General features: G+C 41.0%; 1 protein-coding gene across 3 annotated transcripts in view; it reads right to left on the minus strand.

Moving 5' to 3' along the window:
* Arhgef3 (Rho guanine nucleotide exchange factor (GEF) 3) overlaps positions 1-20,889 on the minus strand; it is a 332,874-nt gene that overhangs the window by 40,849 nt on the left and 271,136 nt on the right. For all 3 annotated transcript variants that reach the window (XM_013030784.1, XM_013030785.1, XM_013030786.1), the window contains one exon: positions 8,631-8,738. In XM_013030784.1, the coding sequence (XP_012886238.1) occupies positions 8,631-8,738 (108 nt within the window). The remainder of the gene's footprint in view (positions 1-8,630; positions 8,739-20,889) is intronic.

The following is a 20,889-nucleotide window of genomic DNA, read 5'->3' on the forward strand; positions in this document are numbered from 1 at the left end:
CTGAGGATCGCGGTTCAAAGCCAGCCCGGGCAGGAAAGACCGTGAGACTCCTATCTCCAATAAACCACCAGAAAACCGGAAGTGGCGCTGTAGCTCAAGAGGTAGAGCGCTGGCCTTGAGCTGAAGAGCTGAGGGACAGCGCCCAGGCCCAGAGTTCAAGCCCCACGACCAACAAAAAAAAAAAACTTCAGCTGGGTGCCAGTGGCTCACACCTGTAATCCTAGTTAAAGGGGCTGAGACCTAAAGATCACGGCTGGAAGCCAGTTTGGGCAGGAAAGTCCATGAGCCTCTTATCTCCAAATAATGATGAAATAAGGAAGGTGGAGCTGTGGCTCAAGTGGTAGAGTGCTAGCCTTGAGCTGAAAAACTTAGGGACAGCACCCAGGTCCTGAGTTCAAGCCCCAGGTCCAGCACACACACACACACCCAACAAACAAAACCCAACTACTTTTAGATTGAAGGGACAAAGAAAGAACCATTGAGAGGTTATAGTTACCAGAAATCCTTGTTTAGCCAAATAATTCTTCTTGGAGGGGCAACAATCAAGAGATGGGATGTTTTATTGTATCAGATGAAGAAGGGCAGGGCACCAACACCAGATTGGACCCACCATTAGCCCCTGAGAATCTTAGAGCAGCAGTAGCCACCTTTTCTAATAATAATAGTAACTACTATTATTTTCTACTTAAAAAAAAACAGTACCAGTATCTCAGACATTACATGTGACCTTAAGCTGAGCTCAGAGTATCTAAGATATATATTTATAGCCACAATCATACTGAAAAGAAATGATTCAAATAGTAGCAAGGGTTGTTATAGCGTAGAAGGATAACCATGTTCTTTTCTTTCTCTTTTTTTGTATTTTTCCGTGATGAACATACATTTTTTTTTTAACAGAAAAGAGGTTAATGTTCAAACAGAACAAAGGGATAATATCACAGCATTCCATGGCTCACTGGATGTGGCTCAAATGTGCCCAGTAGCTGTGCACAGATGTGCACAGAGAAGCAGGGCTGAATGTGCAGCTGGACCATGGGGAGTTTGCTTTCCCCACTCCCTAGTAGAAGGGTACACGGCAGCCTCTTTCAGTGCTGGGCTAGCTTTTCCTCTCAAACAGTCCAGGAGGGGATTTATAGGCCCAGAGGGAGCCAGACATCTGTGATTCAGTCTACTGACCACACTGCACTAACCTTCTTGTAGAAGAACAGAGCCATGGAGTCAGGCTCCCTCCATAGTGTCTACAAATGCTGCCTTTGTGCTAAAGCCCAAGCCCCCAGCCCATATGAGTGAAAGGGAGACAACACAGAACAAATCCTGCAGTGTCTTACTGCAAGGACCACTCACACTTGTGAATGGGCATTTAATCTCTTTGGAACAGGATGCCAGCCCAGAACTCCCCAATGTCATGGGCTAACTGCAGTCTCCCAAGGACCAGAGGAAGAACTGCTAAGTGCTCCAGTATTGATGAAAGCATCAGATTTGGACGTAAGGCTTCCTTTATCCTATAATTAAAGGAACCCAATCTTAAAGACATAACTAGATATCCAAAGGCATTCATACAGCTCTAAATACTAGGAGCCAGGGGAAAGGAATACAGGGGAAGGAATACAACAATCAAGCTGCTCCAGCCTCAAGTCATTTTTGAAACTGAAAAGGCATATGTGATGTACACGTTCCAATAAGGGTGAACAGATGCTAAGAGACTTGAATCACCTTTACTTCCCTTGTTCACTGTTGTACCCTTTGCTGGTCCACTGAGCACCCCTTTGGGATCTACCTCCCCAGCCTTATGTTAGCACCATCTCTGTCTAGCTGGTAAGGGATACAATCAGGAGGTAATTACTAGGGTGCTAGGGTCAGAAATAATGCTGCAGAAATTGCAACATATGCCCCAAGGTGAGTTATAAGAAGGTATTTGGGGGTAGGTGGTGATGACATTCTTCACCCTTCCCGCGTCATCCTGCAAACACGACAGTTCTTTCTGTCCTAGTTCTCTAGAGTAACACAAATTTCCAAAGTGATCAACTATTTCCCGCAGTGTTTTTTTTTATATAGAATCCTTAAGAACAAAAGGAAGGAAATAAAACTTACCTGAGAAGCCAAAAGAAAGACTTCAAAGGCATGCTATGTAACACACAGGCATGCTGTGTCACATATACCACCTGAGGGGCATATTTCCATACATGAGCTCCTTTCTCCACAAGCATATTGCTCAAGTTCTGTCTGCCTGTGCGCATAACCATTATGAATAATTGTTCTATTTCTTTCCTTTCTTCCCCTTTGAGATAGGGTTTTCTGTATAGCTCAAGCTGGCCCTACACGCTTCGTTTTCCTGCCTCAGTCTCTTCAGTGCTGGGATTGCACTCAGGCAAATAATGTGTTTCAGCAAGGTTGTTTCTGTTTTATACATGTAACCTAGTGTTATCTATTTACCATGAGATCTAAAAAGATAAACAATAAAGTAACTTTGCCAAAAACAAAAGAACACAAATATAAAAACCTGTGGGCCAGCAAGCTCAGAAAGAAAAATATAACAAGGTACCAGTGGGTCTCATCTGTAGTCCTAGCTGCTCAAGAGACTGAGATCTAGAGGATCAAAGTATAACATCAGTCCAGGAGGAAAAAAAGGGAAACAAGAAACAAAAAATAGGGCTGGAGGCATAGCTCAAGTGGTAAGTAACCAGCTAAGTAAGCAAGCTCAGTAAACATGAGGTCCTGAGTTTAAACCCCATTACTACCAAGAAAAGGAAGACAAACATCTTTTTGCTCATATTCAGAGGCAGTAGGGGAAAGAAGAGGGTAAAGATATGTGCATGTGTCTGAATATGATTGAAGATTATTAAAAAAAAGGAGGAGGGAAGAGAGAGAGTTACGTAAGTAATACAGAGAGGGTGAATTTGATCACTGTATGCTATTTTTTAAGAGGGAGGAGGAGCAGGAAGTGTGATGGGGAGGTGAAATTGATCAGAAACATTGTAAATGTGTAGAAATGTAACAATGAAACCTTCCCTTATATAACTAATATAAGCCAATAATTTTTTAATTTGAATTAATGTGAAGTTAAAAGATTAGTACAAAATAATAAATCTTATCTAGAAATCTCCTTTCCAGTTATATTGAAGTAAACAAAGATAATGCTCAAAGATTCTATAATGGATTTGTGTATATGTGCACATGCATGTTAAAAATAGTTAAGTTTAAATGTTTTTATTTTTTAAAAAAAGGAGGAGGATGAGGTCAAGATAATAATATACACGGGGCGATTTTGATCAAAGTACATTATATGCATATATAATGGGGCCAAACTCTGGGCCTGGGCACTGTCCCTGAGCTCTTCAGCTCAAGCTAGCACTCTACCACTTGAGGCACAGCACCACTTCCGGTCTTTTCTGTTTATGTGGTGCTGAGGAACCCAGGCCTCATGCATATAAGGCAAGTACTCTACCACTGAGCCACCTTCCCAGCTCTTGAACCTCCTTTTATACAGTTAATTTATGCTAATAATAAATGTACCATTGGCTCTAGTAAGATGCAGTTCATTACCACCACATAGGAACCTAAGGCAAAGGATGGACATGAATCTACCAGAAGGCAACTTTCTGTCAAGCAGAGCAACATGAGGGAAGAAAGAACAGCCTGGTGCAGGGGGTGGGCTTACTAACTGCTTGTGGAAAGAACAAGGAACTTCCTGGGTGCAGGGTAGACAGACAAGTGAGAAACAATGGGAAGAGATGGCAGCAATGAGTGAGCTCCATAATTAAGGTTGGAAATAGCTACCTGTCACCAGGATGGATAGGAAAGGGTTGAATACAGTAAATAGGCTAAAGAATTTTCAAACAGCAGAACTCAGCAAAAGACCAAGATGTGCAGGGCCTGCGAGGTGATGAATCCTCTCAGGAAGCCTGTGATGAATTTGTCTGGAGGGTTGAAAGACTGGTTATAAGGGACAGCAGGTGAACATCCTCTTTGCTAGCTTTGAAAATCTTTACTTGCCTTTAATTTCTTGTTCTCCTCCAAGAAGAGATCAGGGGATTTCAACAGGTGCAAAGGCCTAAGCCTTGAAGAAACAGAGCTACTACCAAGAAAAGGAAGCTAAAATGAGGAATTCATTTTAGGAGAGACTGTCAGCAGAATGAACAGAATAGGCAGGGTGGGGTTGAACATCACAAGAGGGATGGCATCTACAGGAAAGCAGCAAGAATAATGCAGGCCCTGAGAACTCATAGTATGTTGGCCAAAGAGAAAAGGGTGAGAAAGAATCCCAGAGTTCTCAAGTCATAGATTTTTCACAGCATGGGCTATGCCTTGGGTTCTGGTCCACACAGAACAAACACACAGAAAGCAAAGATAAAACGTTTCCAAGCCTAAGTATTTGAACCAATTAGAAATGGCAGACTCAAAAAAAAATGGCAGACTCAAGACCATGGCTCAGCTAAACAGGATGAGCATTTCATGGTGTGACTTTGGGATCTGGACTGACAGAGTATTTCTATGATTATTACATGGGGTTCAAGGCCTTAGGCAAATCTCAATTTTTACTTTAAAAGATACACTTTATCAGGAGTTTAAGAACATCTATAAATACTTGTTAACTAAGAAATAACTATAGCTTGAAATTGAATGCAAAATAAATATATTTCTCATTAACTATATGCAGAGCTTTAGGGACTAGTATTCAGTGAGGGTAGGGTGACAAAAATAACTTCAGAGGATGGGGTGGAAAGGTGCTGGTGGCTCATGCTTGTAATCTTAATTACTCTGGAGTTTGAGATCTGGAGGATTGAGGTTTGACGCTATCTCAGGCTGAAATACTCAGTTAACTATAAAATAATCACCCCCCAACAGGTTGCAAGCATAGCTCAAATGGTAGCAGTCGAGCAAGTGAGCAGCCCTGAATTCAAATCCCAGTTCTTTGGGTAGCTGATAGAGAGTTTGGATTCCCAAGGGCAAAGTCATCTTTGCATGCACAAACACATTTTTTGCAGATATTTATGATTTTATAGTATATATTGTAAATATGGTATGTATACAGTGTAAATATTTACAGTATATAGACAGTATGTAAGAATACACATACATAATGTATATATACATATACTGTATATACATTTAATGGTATGTGTGTATATATACACTATATATACTTTATGTATACTGTAAAATATATGTATACTGTAGAATGGTAAAATATATACTGTAAAATGGTGAATATACACACGTATAAGGCAATATAAGAAACTGTTATTTGCAATAATGGACTAGTTAACTTTTCTTTGTACTGCAGCTTGAACTCAAGAGTTTTTCCTGTCAAGGCTGGTACTCTATCTCTTGAGCCACACCTCCACTTTCAGCTTTTTGATGATTAATTGGAGGTAAGAATCCCATGGACTTCAAACCTCAATAATCAGATCTCAGCCTTCTGAGTAGTTAGAATTACATCTGTGAGCCATTAGTAACTGGCTAATTATTATTTTTTAAATAAAACATTACTGTTTAAATCGTAAACAGATTTTTTTCCTCAGGATCAGTCTGAAGAATAATTATCCAGAAGAATTGTTACCCTAATGAGTTAATTCTGTTACTAAATTTGTTCTCTTCAGCATTGAAATAACTTCCATAGAATCCTTGTGACCTGTGGCCACATTTTTTCCTCTCAAATGAAAAATACGGCAAATGATATTTATTGTATTTTGTACAAAGAAATGTAGTATGTTCTTTTGTATAAACACCAAAAGATCTGTAGTCATCTCTGGAAAGAAAAGAAATTGCTATTAACTATGAAAGTAAAATATCGGTGGCTAACTAAAAGCATTATACTAGGCACTTTGAAAGTATTGTCTCATAATCTATTTATTTTGGTGGCACTGGGATTTGACTCAGGACTTCATGTTTGTTAGGCAAGTACTCTACCACTTGAGGCATGACCCTAGCTGTCTCACAAATTTTTACAGTGATTCTACAAAGGAATTGGTAACATGGACAGATTTACTCATAAGGAAAAAAGATGACTTAAGATCTAGAGATGTTAAGTCACCTGCCCAATGTGACAAAGTCTTTGAATGGAGAGTGTCATGGTCACAATCCAGGCTCCTGATCTTACCCTAAGGGTCAGCAAACATTTTCTGTCAAGTGCCAGAAAACAAAACAAAACAAAACATAATAAAAATAGGGTTTTGTGGTCAATATGGTCTTTATCACAACGATTCAACTTTGTCATTGTGGTGCCATGGCATCCATACACAATGCATAAACATATAGCCATAGATGTGTTAGAACAAAATTTGACTTATGGAACATGAAATTTGCATTTCACATAGTTTTCAAGAAACATTCATCTTTTCATTCCTTCCCAATCATTCTAAAAAGTAAAAATCACTGGGTAAACTTATATACAAAACAAAGGGTACAGAAATCAACAACCGTGACAAAAGGGAATAAACCAAAGAAAAAAAAAGAACCACAAACAGTACAATAAAAAAACAAACCCTCTTGTTTCCATTTCTTGGAGTTCATTTCGATAAGCATCATTTTATATGATTTATGCACATAGCAATCAAACCCTTGTGATCCTCTCCCTAAGAATATCCTCCTTTGTTCTCACTGTGTGAATGTTTAGAGTGCTGTTTAATTAATCATGTCCAAGTGTCATGATTTGTCTTTTATTATCCATTGGGTTTACTTGTAAATTTATAGGCACATCTTAATTATTATAAATGAGGGAAACCATGCAACCTATGTTTCTTTGGGTCTGACTTACTTAGTATATTTTTTTCCATTTCCTTACAAATGGGGCAGTGTCATTCTTTCTGATACAAGCATATAATTCAATGGTATATATTTACCACATTTTCTTGATCCATTTATCCACTGAGGGGCATCTGGGTTGATTCCATATCTTAACTATGGTAAACAATACTGCAATGAATATAGTTGTGCTGGTGGCTATTCTGTACCCTTTGTCTTGTATATAAGTTTATCTGATTTGGGGAGAAGAGAAGTACAAAAATGGTGGGACAAAGGGTGAACAAATTCAGCAGTGATACTCACTAGACAATATGTTGGAAATGAACTATACAACTTGGGAGAGGGGGAGAGAAGTTGGGAGGGGAAAAACTGGGAGAGAATGACACTTCAAAAAGAAATGTACTCATTTCCTGACTTATGGAACTGTAATTCCTCTGTATATTGTAAAAAATAAAATTTACATTTTTTTTAAACAACAACAACAACAACAAACCCTACTGGATATGGTGGCTCACACCTATGATCCTAGCTACTCAGGAGACTGGGATCTGATGACTGAGGTTGAAGCCAGCTCAAGAAGGAAAGTCTACAAGACTCTTACCTCCTCTAATTAAGCAGCAAAAGTGGCTCAAGTGGCAGAGTGCCAGCTTTAAGCAGAAAAAGCTAAAAGTTCCTTCCTAGGCCTTGAATTCACACAAAAATCAACTAACCAGCCAATCAACCAATCAATGGTAAAGTCATTCTTAGCTAATAGGCCATTTTTTAAAAGAGGAGCAGGCTGCATTTTTTAATTGTGAAAATACCGTACAGAGGGGTTACAATTACATGGGCAAGGTAATGGGTACATTTCTTATCAACTTTGTTGCCTCCTCCTTTGTTTCCCCTTCCCTTCCCTGCCTTTCCCATTCCTCCCATTTGCCCCCCCCCCGCCCTGCCAAAGTTGCCAAAGTTGTAAAGTTTTTCGACATAAAGACTTGCAGTGGGTCCATCTGTATCCCTATTTACACAATTTGTTTTTTCCCTTCACCTTCACAAATTATACCAACATCAAATACAATGAACACAGGGGCTATACCATGGGGGAGGGACATAAAAAGCAACAAAGAAATCATCTTATAAATATGTTAGAAACAATCGCAAGAAAGAAAAAAAACATTTGAATACTCATCTTGGTGGGAGTGTAAACTTGTTCAACCACTTTGGAAAGCAGTATGGAGGTTCCTCAAAAGACTCCACCTAGAGCTCCCCTATGACCCAGCAATCCCACTTTTGGGCATTTACCCAAATGATCACAAACAAGATCATACTAAAGCTACCAGCATTATTCACCATAGCTAAGATATGGAGCCAACCCAGATGCCCCTCAGTAGATGAATGGATCAAGAAAATGTGGTATATCTACACAATGGAATTCTATGCCTCCATCAGAAAGAATGACATTGCCCCATTTGTTAGGAAATGGAAAGACTTGGAAAAAATTATATTAAGTGAAGTAAGCCAGGCCCAAAGAAACATAGGTCCCATGGTTTCCCTTATAGCTAGTATAAGTCTGAGACAAGCAGGCAGTATTTTTTTCTCACAGTGCCATGTGCTGCCCTCCTGCTACCCTCCAGCTCCCATCATGTGCTGGTTTCCTTAGGAGCCAGAGGCATGTGAAGTCTAAAACCTGCAAGGGCATTATCTGAGTAGTTCGGAAACACAACTGTAAGGAAAAACCTAAGAGAAATGGTTGTGACCCCACCTGACCCCTGATTGCCACTTGAAACAGTTTTCATTCTTTCAGTCTTCAATCTTCTACTGAAACAGACATTGATTCAAGTTGACTTGAAACCAGCAGAAATTCTGGGCAGGACTTCCCAATCATAAAGTCATTGTGCCTTCCTTACCTGCAGGGTTTGGCTGAAGCGCTTTAAGGGTGTGGCCTTCACTGGTGGGATGAGGTTTGCTAGTGATGTGACTCTGGAAAGGGGTTTAACCCGTTTATTACTAGGTTCCTGTAGGGGAGAGGGAGAGAGGGAGAGAGGGAGAGAGAGAATGAATATATGTCAAGGTCAATTCAGAACAAAAGCAACTCTATTATACAATCTCATCCCACAACATCAGCTGCTGGCTGTACATCCCCCACTTAAGGAATGTAAATGGGCTCTTTTCTCACTCCAGCTCCACAGACAGGATCTGACTTAGGAGTAGAGAGGAAAAAATGACAGATGTGGTCAGAGGCAATTCTGTCAGGACAGAAGAAGCCCTGGGACCTGCCAACCTTTAATTTGGAAGCTTCCGCTTTGTTCAATCATTCTTTCCACCCCAGTAGAGAAAAGTGACCTCTGATTTCCCCTCCAATGACCTTGCCAGGCACTGACAAGTCTTCCACTGCTTCTGGTTTCATCCTTTAAAACACCTTGCCCCCCCTTGTCTGAAGTCACTTTTCCTTTATGCAATGGCTTTTCTAAAGCACAAATATTATTTTTAATCCAATAAACTAAATTTTTTTCTTTAAAAACTGGGATAAGAAAGTACCCTTGTAATCTACAGTGCACTTCAAATGTACATATTAATATCCATAAATTAAAAATCTGAAAGCAAAAGAAACCATACAAAAAATCAATGCTTTCTATACTATTTATAGACTCTAATTTTGAAAATCACTCTGTAGAAAGTATTTGTACATCTGCAAGTTACTCTGAAATTGACTGATGGGTGAGAGGAAGACTACTTGTTCCAATGACTGCAGACAAGAATTACATAAATAAAAACAACAAGCTATGGAAAGAAAGAGATGACAGACACAACAGTTTACAAAAGACAAAAGACAAAGAGTTACCCTTGTCTTCCTAAGCTCCATCTGACCTGTTGTAGCTTCTGAGTGGCACATGAAAACACCAAATTTGGATGGAAAAAGCCCAAAGCAGACAATTGTGGCCAACCTCAAGCATTTCCTGATGCAGCACCTAGATGCTCATCTTTCCTTCTCATCCATTGCTCTCAAATTCTGTTGAGAGAACTCTCAAGTTCCAGTTCTTCAGGCCATCCCTGCAGAGCATTTGGAGCATAGCAGGTGCTTGGAAAAATCCTTGATGACTCCAGAATTCTACTGGGATGCTCTCATGTCTTAGTATGCTCTTGCCAGTCTCAGAAATTAGAAGCCATCTCTGAAATAGACTGTCCCCAAGTTCGCTGGCATTCAAATAGAATTTAAACTTACATAAAAAAGCAGCACACACACACACACACACACACACACACACACACACACACACACACACACACACACACACACAAATCCCCAGTATGGCTAGGAGTCACTTCGTGATCTCTCAAAGCAGTCTATCACTTTTCTAAAACGAGAAATTGACTCCAGGCTGCAGCAAACTCTCTGGATCCTGTGATAAGCTGAACAGAAAGAAAACTCTCAGAATACCAGGAAGGCTCAGTTCCAAAATGCAAGGGATAAGTCGCCCAAGGTGAGTCGCTGAATTACAGATAAAAGTGCTGAAAAGAAAGCTCCAATAGCCCTTCTGCTGTGTCTTTCAGGATGCGCTGCCCAGTGTGTGGATCCCGAGCATCTGCACCCACAGAGGATTTGGAAGAAAAAAAATCACGTCACAGCTGCACCCTTGTCGTACTGAATCCACACGTGCGCATGCGCACACACAGCCTCTTAGCATCCCCTGAATTTCCCCAAATGGCTCCTGCTTTGGTGTGGAAATACCAAGGCAGTGATAGCTCTACCTTTGATAGCATAAGCTACGCTGCAGCAAGTGACTCCCTGGAGGGAAAAAGGACTTGGTATCAGATAATCCCATATGCACTTCCGAGCCCAGAGACTCTGAGCCTCATTTTAATGGCTAAAGCTGCTAACGCACAAATTTCTGTATCAGAATGGGAAGGTTGAAGGGCAAACACCAGCTGAGTTCTCTTGCTTAGGAGGGGGCAGGGAGCTCTGTACACTTGGCAGGCTGTGGGATGAACCAGCTCCCTTCCACTTGCTGTGTCATCTGTTCTAGGGTTCTGCTGACTTTGCTGCCCATTTTACATGACCTAATAGGCAGAGCATTATCCCCACAGCCCTAAGAAATAGTTTCAATCCAAAAACCAGCTCTCTTACAGTTTAAGAACTTTAAAAGGGCTTGCCAAAGGCATTGCTCATATGTATGTAAACATCAGACTGCTCTCCAGTAATCTAACATTACCATGTAATGAATAGTTGAGTCAGAAGCCATTGCTATGTGATTTAGTGTTACAATTCAGCAATGCAGCCAGGTGTTAGGTTCAAAACCATAACTCTTACAGGCTATTGGATCTAGAAGAGTGGGGTGGGGAAGCATCTATGACTATTCAAAGGAGAAGAATGAATTATGGTGTCCTTCTTGAGGGCGTTGGTGAGAATAAGAGATTAAAAAACAATTCCTAGCCTAATTAGAATTTTCTTTTCCATTTACTCAGTCTGTCTCCAGCTACATTTTACTGTTGTCTAAAGAGCCCTCAGGGAAAATGTTTCCAAATTCTAGTTCAATACTCTACTGAGAACTAGCAAAGACAAAATCAGGGATGCTTTCAAGCTTTGCAGAGAAATGTTAGAATACAACTTGCAGAGGGTTCCTAGTCTAAAACCTCTGCTGTCAGACCAAGCTGGGCAAGGTCAATGCTAAACCCTGTTTTGAGTATACACAACATCTCAGGCACATCAACTTAAATGTTTTTTGTTTTTTTTTTTTGCCGATCGTGGACCTGAACTCTGGGCCTAGGCGCTGTCCCTCAGCTCTTCAGCTCAAGGCAAGTGCTCTACCGCTTGAGCCACAACACCACTTCCGGCTTTTTCTGTTTATGTGGTGCTGAGGAATCGAACCCAGGGCCTCAGGCATGCAAGGCAAGCACTCTACCACTGAGCCACCTTCCCAACCCAGGCACATCAACTTAAGAGAGGGCAGGAGGAGGTATCTCTAAAGAAAGTGGAAAAGGCAATAAGCATTCCATGTAAACAAAAATTTTTGAATAACAATTGATTGTTCCCTGTTTTCTAAGCTTCATAACTTTTTTGTTTTTCTTGTCTTATTGCACTAGCTATGACCCCTGTATGTATATTGTTAAAGCCAAGACAGTAAGTACATTAGTCTAATTCTTGATTCTAAAGTAATTTAATCTTTATATAATGTTCTTGCCAAGAGCAGGGGGATGAAACACCCTTTATCAAACAGAGAAAGTCCCCTTCCATACCAGGTTTACTGTGAATTCACAATGACTTCTATTGACTAATTTTGTTTGTTTATTTTTTGGGTCGGTCTTGAGGCCTGAACTCTGGGCCTGGGCGATGTCCCTCAGCTCTTCAGCTCAAGGCTAGCGCTCTATCACTTGAGCCATAGCGCCACTTCTGGCTTTTTTCTTTTTGCTTATGTGGTGCTGAGGAATCGAACCCAGGGCCTCAGGCATGCAAGGCAAGTGCTCTACCACTGAGCCACCTTCCCAGCCCCAGGAAAATGATTTTAAAAAAGAGAGAGAGAGAAGGAAATAAAGAGATGGAGGAAGGAAAAGAGAATAAAGATACCTTTTCATCCAGAGGATCTGATTTCACAATTTAAAATATCTCTTAGACTAAGTTATAAGCAATTAGAAATATAGCACTTTATGTACTTTTATTCTTAATTCATCTTTTTTCTTTTTGGTGCCAGTCCTAGGGCTTGGGCCTGGGCACTGTCCCTGAATTTTTTTTGCTTATGTCTAGTGGTCTACCACTTGAGCCACAGCTCCATTTTTAGCTTTTTGGTGATTAATTGGAAATAAAAGTCTCACAGATTTTACTGCCTGGCCAGCTTCAAACTGAGACCCTTAGATCTCAGCCTACTGAATAGTTAAGATTACAGGTGTGAGCTACTGGTGCTTGGCAATTTTTAATACAACTTTTAAAAAAGTAAATGGATTTTCATCTTTCCTCACTAGGGAACATAATGACTCTTATCTAATCCTTGTTCTTCTCCATGAGAGGCAAAAGCTAAAGCAGATTGCATGATATAAGAAAATGCCTGTAATATCAATATAACATAGCACTTTTTTTTTTTGGTATGGGTCTTGAACTCTGTCCCTCAGCTCTTCAGCTCAAGGCTAGTGTTCTACCACTTGAGCCACAGTGCCACTTCTAGTTTTCTGGTGGTTTATTGGAGATAAAAGTTTCACAGATTGGGAGCCAGTAGCTCACACCTGTAATCCTAGCTACTCAGGAGGCTGACATCTGAGGATTGTGGTTCAAAGCTGGCCTGGGCAGGAAAGTCCAGAGTTCAAGCCCCATGACTGACCAAAAGAAAAAAGAAAAAAGTTTCACAGCCTTTCCTTCCCAGGCTGGATTTGAACCCTGATTCCAGATCTCAGCCTCCTGAGCAGCTAGGTTTACAGGTGTGAACCACCAGCACCCAGCCCTAGCACATTTTGTTTCTCTCCAAAAATAGGGCCATAGCCCAGTACTGGTAGCTTATGCTTGTACATAGCTACTCAGAGGTTGAGATCTGAGGATTGTGGTTTAAAGCCACTAAACTACAACAAACCAGAAGTGAAACCCCAGGACCAGCATCAAAAAATAAAAAATAAAATACAGAATGGGCCATTAAAATAGAAGTGATATACAAAAACCTATCACTCATCTTTCTGTACTTCATTTTTGTATCCAGAGTGTGGTTAGAAGCAGTGCAAAGATGATATGCATCATATCAGCTGCTCTGAGAGTCTGCTTTCACTGAGCCTCAGAAATGGCTAAGAAGCCCTTTCAACATGTGGAAATAGAAGGGAGACACCTGGTAAGGCTCTAGATGGCTTTCATCAGCCTCATGTTAAACAGAAAGTTATACTGTTATAGTGACTGTGAAACTCCAGCCTAAGTAAATGATAAGAATGAATGAATACTGGTCACAGGAACTTGTTTCAGTGTTTGACATTACTCCTCCAACATCCCTACAAGTTAACTTTCAGATACCCACTTTAAAAGAGGCAAAACTGAAGGACTGAGTAGTCCATTTGCTTAAAGTCATTCTGCTGAAAAAAACAAACAAGAAACTGGTGATCAGGATTTAAATCCAAGCAGGCTAATTCCAAAGTCCAATACCTATACCAGGGCTGGCTAATTTTTCCTTTAAAAGGGGCCAGGCAGTAACTAGTTTAGTCTTTGTGGGCCATTCAGCCTCTGTTCTTTTTCTGTCAGTAGCAATGGGGTTTGAACGCTTGCTACGTAGATACTCTGTCACTTGAGCCACAATTTCTAGCTCTGTTTTGCTTCAGTTGTTTTTTCAGGTTGGGTCTCACATTTTTGCACAGACAGCCTGAATCACAATCCTCCTACCTAAAGCCTTCTGTAGAGTTGAGATGAAAGGCATGTGTCACCATGTCTGATTTGTTTGAGTGAGATAAAAGTTTGGCTAACTTTTTTTTTTTTTTGCCTGGGTTGGCCTTAAACCACATCTCTACTTCACGAGTAATTGGAATTAAGAGGCATGAGCCACCAACACCTGGCCTCTTCTTTTTCAACTACTAAATATATACATGGAAAGTATTCTTAGTTTGAGTCTCATAGGAAGTGTACCATATTTGGCCTGCTGACTACTCAGGCCACTTTGCTGGCCAATGGTGCTCAGTTTCAGCTCAGCTTTTACTGTGCCAAACCTCCTGGAACTGCCCTCTCAAATGGCATTCTGAGTTATTTGCAAGATTCTGCCAATGATACAAGATTGATTTGTACAACCTTCCCCTGATGTGCAGATGATATATAGGATTCTACCTTATCCTACTGCATAGTATTCCTTTTGCTTTCTAAACAGATCAGTCTAAACTTAATACCAACTTTCTCTGATAGATAAATAAAAATATAAAACAGATAACAGTGCTTGTGGGATTTAATAGAAAGTAGGGTAGGTAAAAATGGAGAAATCAGAGACTGATTATTGTAAAAACTGTGTGTTAGGCAAAGGGGACTCAATCAGCAATCCTGCCTAAGACAGAAGTAAAACTTCTTCACAATAAAAAGTGTTTTTTAATGAACAGAAAACTGTTTTTGCAAGTGTATCAATAAACACTGAAGTGGAGAAGGCAAGAATCACCTGAGCTTTCTGCATCAGTAGTTACTGTGGGCCTGAGAGGGAGGAGACTAAGGAGATGTGTACTTTTCAGAAAAGAAGAAGCCTGGTAAAATGCAAAAAAAAAATCCTCCCACTGAATTTTAGTAACTCTCAAGTATTAGGGACTAGAATATAGAAGGTACACACAGCTACAAAACTGAAAGTGAGAGAGCGACTTCACTACATTAAATGTCAAGGATGGTAGTCCCCTGGAGAAGTACCAGCCTAGCAGCCAGATTCCACAAATTCTGTCATACTGTATTAATACTATTTACTTATTTGTTTGTTGCTTTCATTAGGAACCCAACAGGCTCCTCATTTCTGAACTCCATAGCATAAAACAAGCCAGTAGAGGCCAACTCTGATTTATTTGTGAAAATCAAGAGGAAAAATGTGCGTCGTTTAAGATCAGACTGTCAAAGGACAGGAGTTCTCTGATCTTGTTGTATTTATTTTACATGGTGAACATGCTTTGCTTTCCTCCATAACTCCCTCCTCATTGGTGCTTTTCTTCCCAAATTTCTACGGTATCACTGTCTTCTTCCTAGAAGGAGGTTTTATCATCCATGCCTGATCATCACTCCGACCCTGCTCTCTGAAGCTCTGTGAATAACACTATGTGAAGTTCATTATTCTGCAACCACCTTGAGGTGGTTCACATTGCTTTACTGCTTTTCACCAAGATTCTCACCATCCAAACTTCTAGGTCACCATATTCTCGCATATTCTCCCTTCTTCTCACATCTTCTATTGCCTTGGCCATCCCTATCATCATGCACCACTGATTAGTACTTGTACTCCTGCCTTTGCTTCCTTCCAAGCTCTAAGCTCTGCTTCAACTAGGCTCTTTCTTCCCTTTGTAGGGGTAGGGACTTTTCTTTGTCTGCCAAGGGCCATTTGGACATTTATATCACTATATGCCATACAAAATTATCAATAAAGGCAGATGGACAGTGGGTAGCCAACAAAAGGCGTTACAGATCTGTCTTGTCATGTACCAACTGATTTTGTAGGCCTTATATATTTATCTAATCTCTTTAAGTTAAATGGGGAGATACTCTCATGCTAGAGCAGTGAAAATGAATTTTGTGGTAAAAGCTGTACTTTACAGGAATCTTAATCTGTGGTAGGCACTGGGCTAAGAGCTTTGCATAGATTTGTTCATGCAATATTTAAAATATTCTCTGAACAAACTGGTATCATTCTCCCCATTTCACAATTGAGCAGAGGCAAAATGTTGCACCTATACTGGATTATACATCTGGTGTGCGACTCTGACCACCAGATAGTGACAATGAGCACATGGCACAGTGCTTTGTGACCAGCAAGCTCTCAACAGAGCCCAGAACAAGGCTCAAACACTGGGTATGTGTGTCTTTTACTGAAGATTATTCCTCCTTTCCACCTTTGTCTGTGAGAACAGGCAGAGATTTCATCACTCAATATATGCCTGCTCTCTCATTTTTTTTAAAAATTTGATTTTGAAATAATTTTAGATTCACGGAAGAGTTGCAAAAATAGAACAGAGTGCTCCCATGCATCCTTTACCCTACTTCCTCTAAGGTTAGTTTCTTACATAACCACAGTGAGATGTGAACAACATGAGAAACAAACATATTAAAGAAGTATTTTACCAAGTTTTTCACTAATGTCTGTTTTTTTGCTGTCCCAACACTCAATCTGAAAGCCCCAATTTTTTATATCATCATCTTATCTTCAGTTTCCTTCAGTCTGTAACAGTTCCTCAATCTTTTGGTCTTTCTAATCTTATAGCAAAATGCAATAGTTAGCTTTGACACTTTTGAGGAGCTCAGTTATTTTGTATGACTCTCGGCTTTTACTTGAGTGACGATTCCTTACAATGAGGAACAATTTTTTTTATTTGTATTTTGGCAAGAATCCAACAAAAGGATGTGGCCTTCTCTTTATTTCATAAGGGGAGTATATGATGTTGTTGCTAAGTCTGGTGATATTCACCTTAACACTTGGTTAAATGTGTTGTTATGGGTGTTAAGCCCTCACAAAAAGATAAGTGTCTTATTTACAAACAAGATCTTTGCAAATATAACCAAGTTCAGATGATTGGAGTGGGCCCCAAATCCAGTAATGTCTTCATAAGAGGAGGGGAAGCTGAGCACCCGTGGCTCACGCATGTGATCCTAGACATTCAGAAGGCTGAGGACCATGGTTTGAAGCCAGTCTGGGCAGGAAAGAGCATGAGACTCTTATCTCTAATTAACCACCAAAAAGCCAGAAATGGCACTGTGGCTTAGTTGGTAGAGCTAGCTAGCCTTGAGCAAAAAAGCTCTGGCTCTGAGTTCAAGCTCTAGATCCAGCACAAAATAATGAGAAGATTTAGATAGAAACACAAAGAGAAAAAGTGGCTATGGAATGGTCGAGGCATGTATAAATCAAAGAACATGAAAAGCTGCCACCAAACTCCTGAAATGTATTAACAAGGAAGATTCCTGTATAGGTTTCAGAGAGAAAGAAAGAACACATGATGGAGGGGTAGGAGGGGCCTCTACTAATACCCTGGTCTCAGACATTTGGCCTTCTGAAGTAAGACAATACATTTGGGATTTATTTAGTGCAGATACTAGGGCTTGAACTCATGGCCTGGGCACTGACCCTTAGTTAGTTTTTTTTTTTTTTTTTTTACTCAGTGCTGAAGTTGTACCACTTGAGCCATAGCCTCATTTCCAGATTTTTTTTTTGCTGGTTGGATATAGGAGTAGCTAGGATTATAGGTGTATGCCAACAGCATCCTGGCTTACATTTGGGTTTTATGGTACTTCGTTGCAGCAGGGTTAAGAAACTAACGTAAGTGGCAACCCTGGCTTTCTCCACTGTGATGATACCATTTGATAACCCTGCAGTGAAGGAGTTATTAATGTCTATGTGTAGCCTTTTAAATCCAGTTCACAGAGAATTTACCTCCTATCTACAGAGTGTCTAGGGGTCACTCTTGGGGAGTGTCTCCAGCTGCACAGGAAGAAATGGAAGATGGACACAGAGTCCAAGAGTCAATGTCAGCTGGAGCTGGCAGGAAGAGGGTGAGGGAGGGGCAGAGCAGGCAGGACACAGCCACAAGGAGCCTTCATGTTGCTGTTCTGGCAATACAGTGGACTTGCGGGGGGACAGGAAAGGGAGGTTCTTTGGAACTGGCAAGTGACTCTTGGTCTTATTTTTCGGAAATGAAAATGATTGTTTCTAATTCCAAAAAAATCCATTAAAATTGTTTTCCTGCTCTCTTTCCCCTGGCATACAGTTAATTAACCTGGTACCACCTGCTACCAGAAGATGAAAGGCAAATGATGAGACCCAGATTCCAATGGTAATCTGGCTTCACTGATTAAGCCGCACATTTCAGAACAGTTTCAAACCTACAAGGTAAGCAAAAGATCTTCAGACACAGAACCTTCATTTCCTTCCATAGGAGTTTACCGATGATTTCAATTAAGGCTCTAAAGTTTGTGATAGTTGCAGTCCACGAGAAGCATCAGGCAGGATCTCTGCTACTTAGGGCCTGGCTCCTCTCAAACATGAAGGCCATTCCTTTGTCAGCTAAGTCTACTTCCCACTCCTCTCTTCAACATCAGATCAGGTAAGAGGAGGAAAACACTCCAATTTTCCCCAAATCCTGAACATATTGAGGGTGGGAAAGTTATACTCATTCCTTATGAATCAGTTCTCAACTGAGTTGGCACCAAAAGCCTAGTGAGACCCTATGACTCAGAAATCCAGAGGTCATAGTCTTCTGCTTTTTAGAGAGCCTTGATCAAGGGAGATGTCAGGGCAGCTAGTTGAGCTCAGAGAATGCTAACATGAGATTCTGAAGCCACACCTAGAATCCCTGCCCCAAACCCTGTGCAACAAAACAACACAATACAACACAATGGTGAAGAATTCAAACATTAGGATTCTGTGGTGTCCTACTTTGTGAAGCTTTCTCTGCTTTCTTCTCTGCTTCAAGTCCAACACACTTGCAGGTAAAATACTATAGCTCTCTTCTGTTCAAACAGACTGAATAGCAAGATGGGGAAGGAGGGAAGTGGTTGAGACGGAATTCTTTTTTCTTCTTTTATTTTATGTTTGTTTTTCGTGTGTAGTGTGCTGGCACTGAGCTTGAACTCACAGCCTTTCACTCTTGCCAGGGTTTTCCCGTCAAAGCAGATGTTCCATCACTTGAGCTATACTGCCAGTCCAGCTTTTTGTTTTTTGCTGGTTATATGGAGATGGAGTCTCTTAGACTATTCTGCCTGTGTTGGCTTCAAACTGCTATCCTTAGGTCTTAGCCTTCTGGCTAGTTAGGATTATAAGCAAGAGCCACTGGCATCCAGACTTTGAGATACATTTCACCAGTATACACAGAGAAGCAACTGATTTTACTACAAACTCCAGAGGATTGGTGTCTAGGACATGATTTTGTTCCTGAGAGATGACCTCAAGCAAGTTACTGCATTTCTCCCACCCACCCTTACTCCCCACCCCTGCTTTTTTTTTTTTTTGAGACATGATCTTACTATTTCCAACTGGCTGGCCTTGAACTTGTGATCCTCCTGTCATCAAAGAGCTGGGATTACAAGCAAAAGCTACCATACCACACTGAGATTATTGCTTTTATTCTTACTAAATTGACTTTTTGCCCACATGTTGGAAAAGTATCCTGTCTACGATTCCTATTATGAAGAAACTAATTTTTTTTTGCTGAATGAAGGTTTATGTGCTAAGGGGAAAAATAATTCAGGAAAAATACGGGACTCTCCAAGAACCAGAGCAGGTAGCAGCCTAGGTTAAGAACACAATCTCTCAGTGCCAGTAAAATAAAACAGAAACACTGTTTCAGTCTGTAGTTTTGGCTAAGGTTTCACTCCTCAATTACTTTCAAAGTTATTCCTTTCAGTCAACATTTGAAGGGAAAGTCAACATTTGTCCTGGCAGCAAGCCCACATTTGTTATTTTATTAGTCTGCTACTGGCTAAATTGGCCCAAGATTAGACACATCTAATAACCAGCCGTAAAACACTGGAGTTTAGCAGAAAACCACACTGGAGCTCTCTTACACAGGATGTTACCATTTCTTAACCCAGGGCAAGAGGAGAAATGCTCACACCCACACCCGAGGAGTTCCTTTCAGCAATCGCCAACCCCCATTGCCTGAGGCTCATCTTCGTCAGGCCCCAGACTAGGAACTAGAGATCTTCAGAGAAAAAGGAAGATTGACATCTCTCTGGGGTCCCTAGTTCCACATCTGCCTTTAAGCAGAGCACTTACACTGTGGAGGCAGAAAAGGCCAGCATCTCAGGGCTGTGCCAATGCAAGAGTTAAAGCTCCTGAAAAAGTAAGAGGAAGCTGTGTACCAGTGGCTCATGCCTGTGAACCCTAGCTACACAGAAGGCTGAGATCTGAGGATCTAGGCTTGAAGCCAGTATGTGCAGTAAAGTCCGTGAAACTCTTATCTCCAATAAACTACCAAAAAAGCTGAAAGTGGAGCTGTGGCCCAAGTGGTAGAGTGCTACCCTTGAGCAAAAGCAGCTCAGGGACAGTGCCCAGGCCCTGAGTTCAAGCCCCAGGACCAACACACACTTGCATGTGCACGCGCACATGCACACACACACACACACACACACACACACACACACACACACACACACACACCTAGGAGGGCAGTACCCAGACCCTCAGTTCAAATCCCAGGACCAGCACACACACACACACACACACACACACACACACACACACACATTAGGAGGGCTGCTAGCAGCACTTCATCTCTGTGGCTCCCATGCAAAGACCACACTGGTGGCAAGGATGACATACAAGATGTAACCATCTTGTCCTACCCATGCCCAGGTCTGGAAAGTGGGGCTGCAGCTGAACATTCCCATTTAATGATGTCAAGAAGACACCTGGAGGTGAGAATGATGTCCTACTCACAGTCACAGGGCCCTAAGGAAGGCCTCTGTGGCTTTAGAATTCCTCACCTACTTCCCACTGACTTCTTGGAATCCCTTGGGTGAGATCTAAGTTCTGCCTTTGTTTATCTCTG

Source organism: Dipodomys ordii, unplaced genomic scaffold, assembly GCF_000151885.1.
Source record: "Dipodomys ordii isolate 6190 unplaced genomic scaffold, Dord_2.0 Scaffold132, whole genome shotgun sequence".
Taxonomy (NCBI): domain Eukaryota; kingdom Metazoa; phylum Chordata; class Mammalia; order Rodentia; family Heteromyidae; genus Dipodomys; species Dipodomys ordii.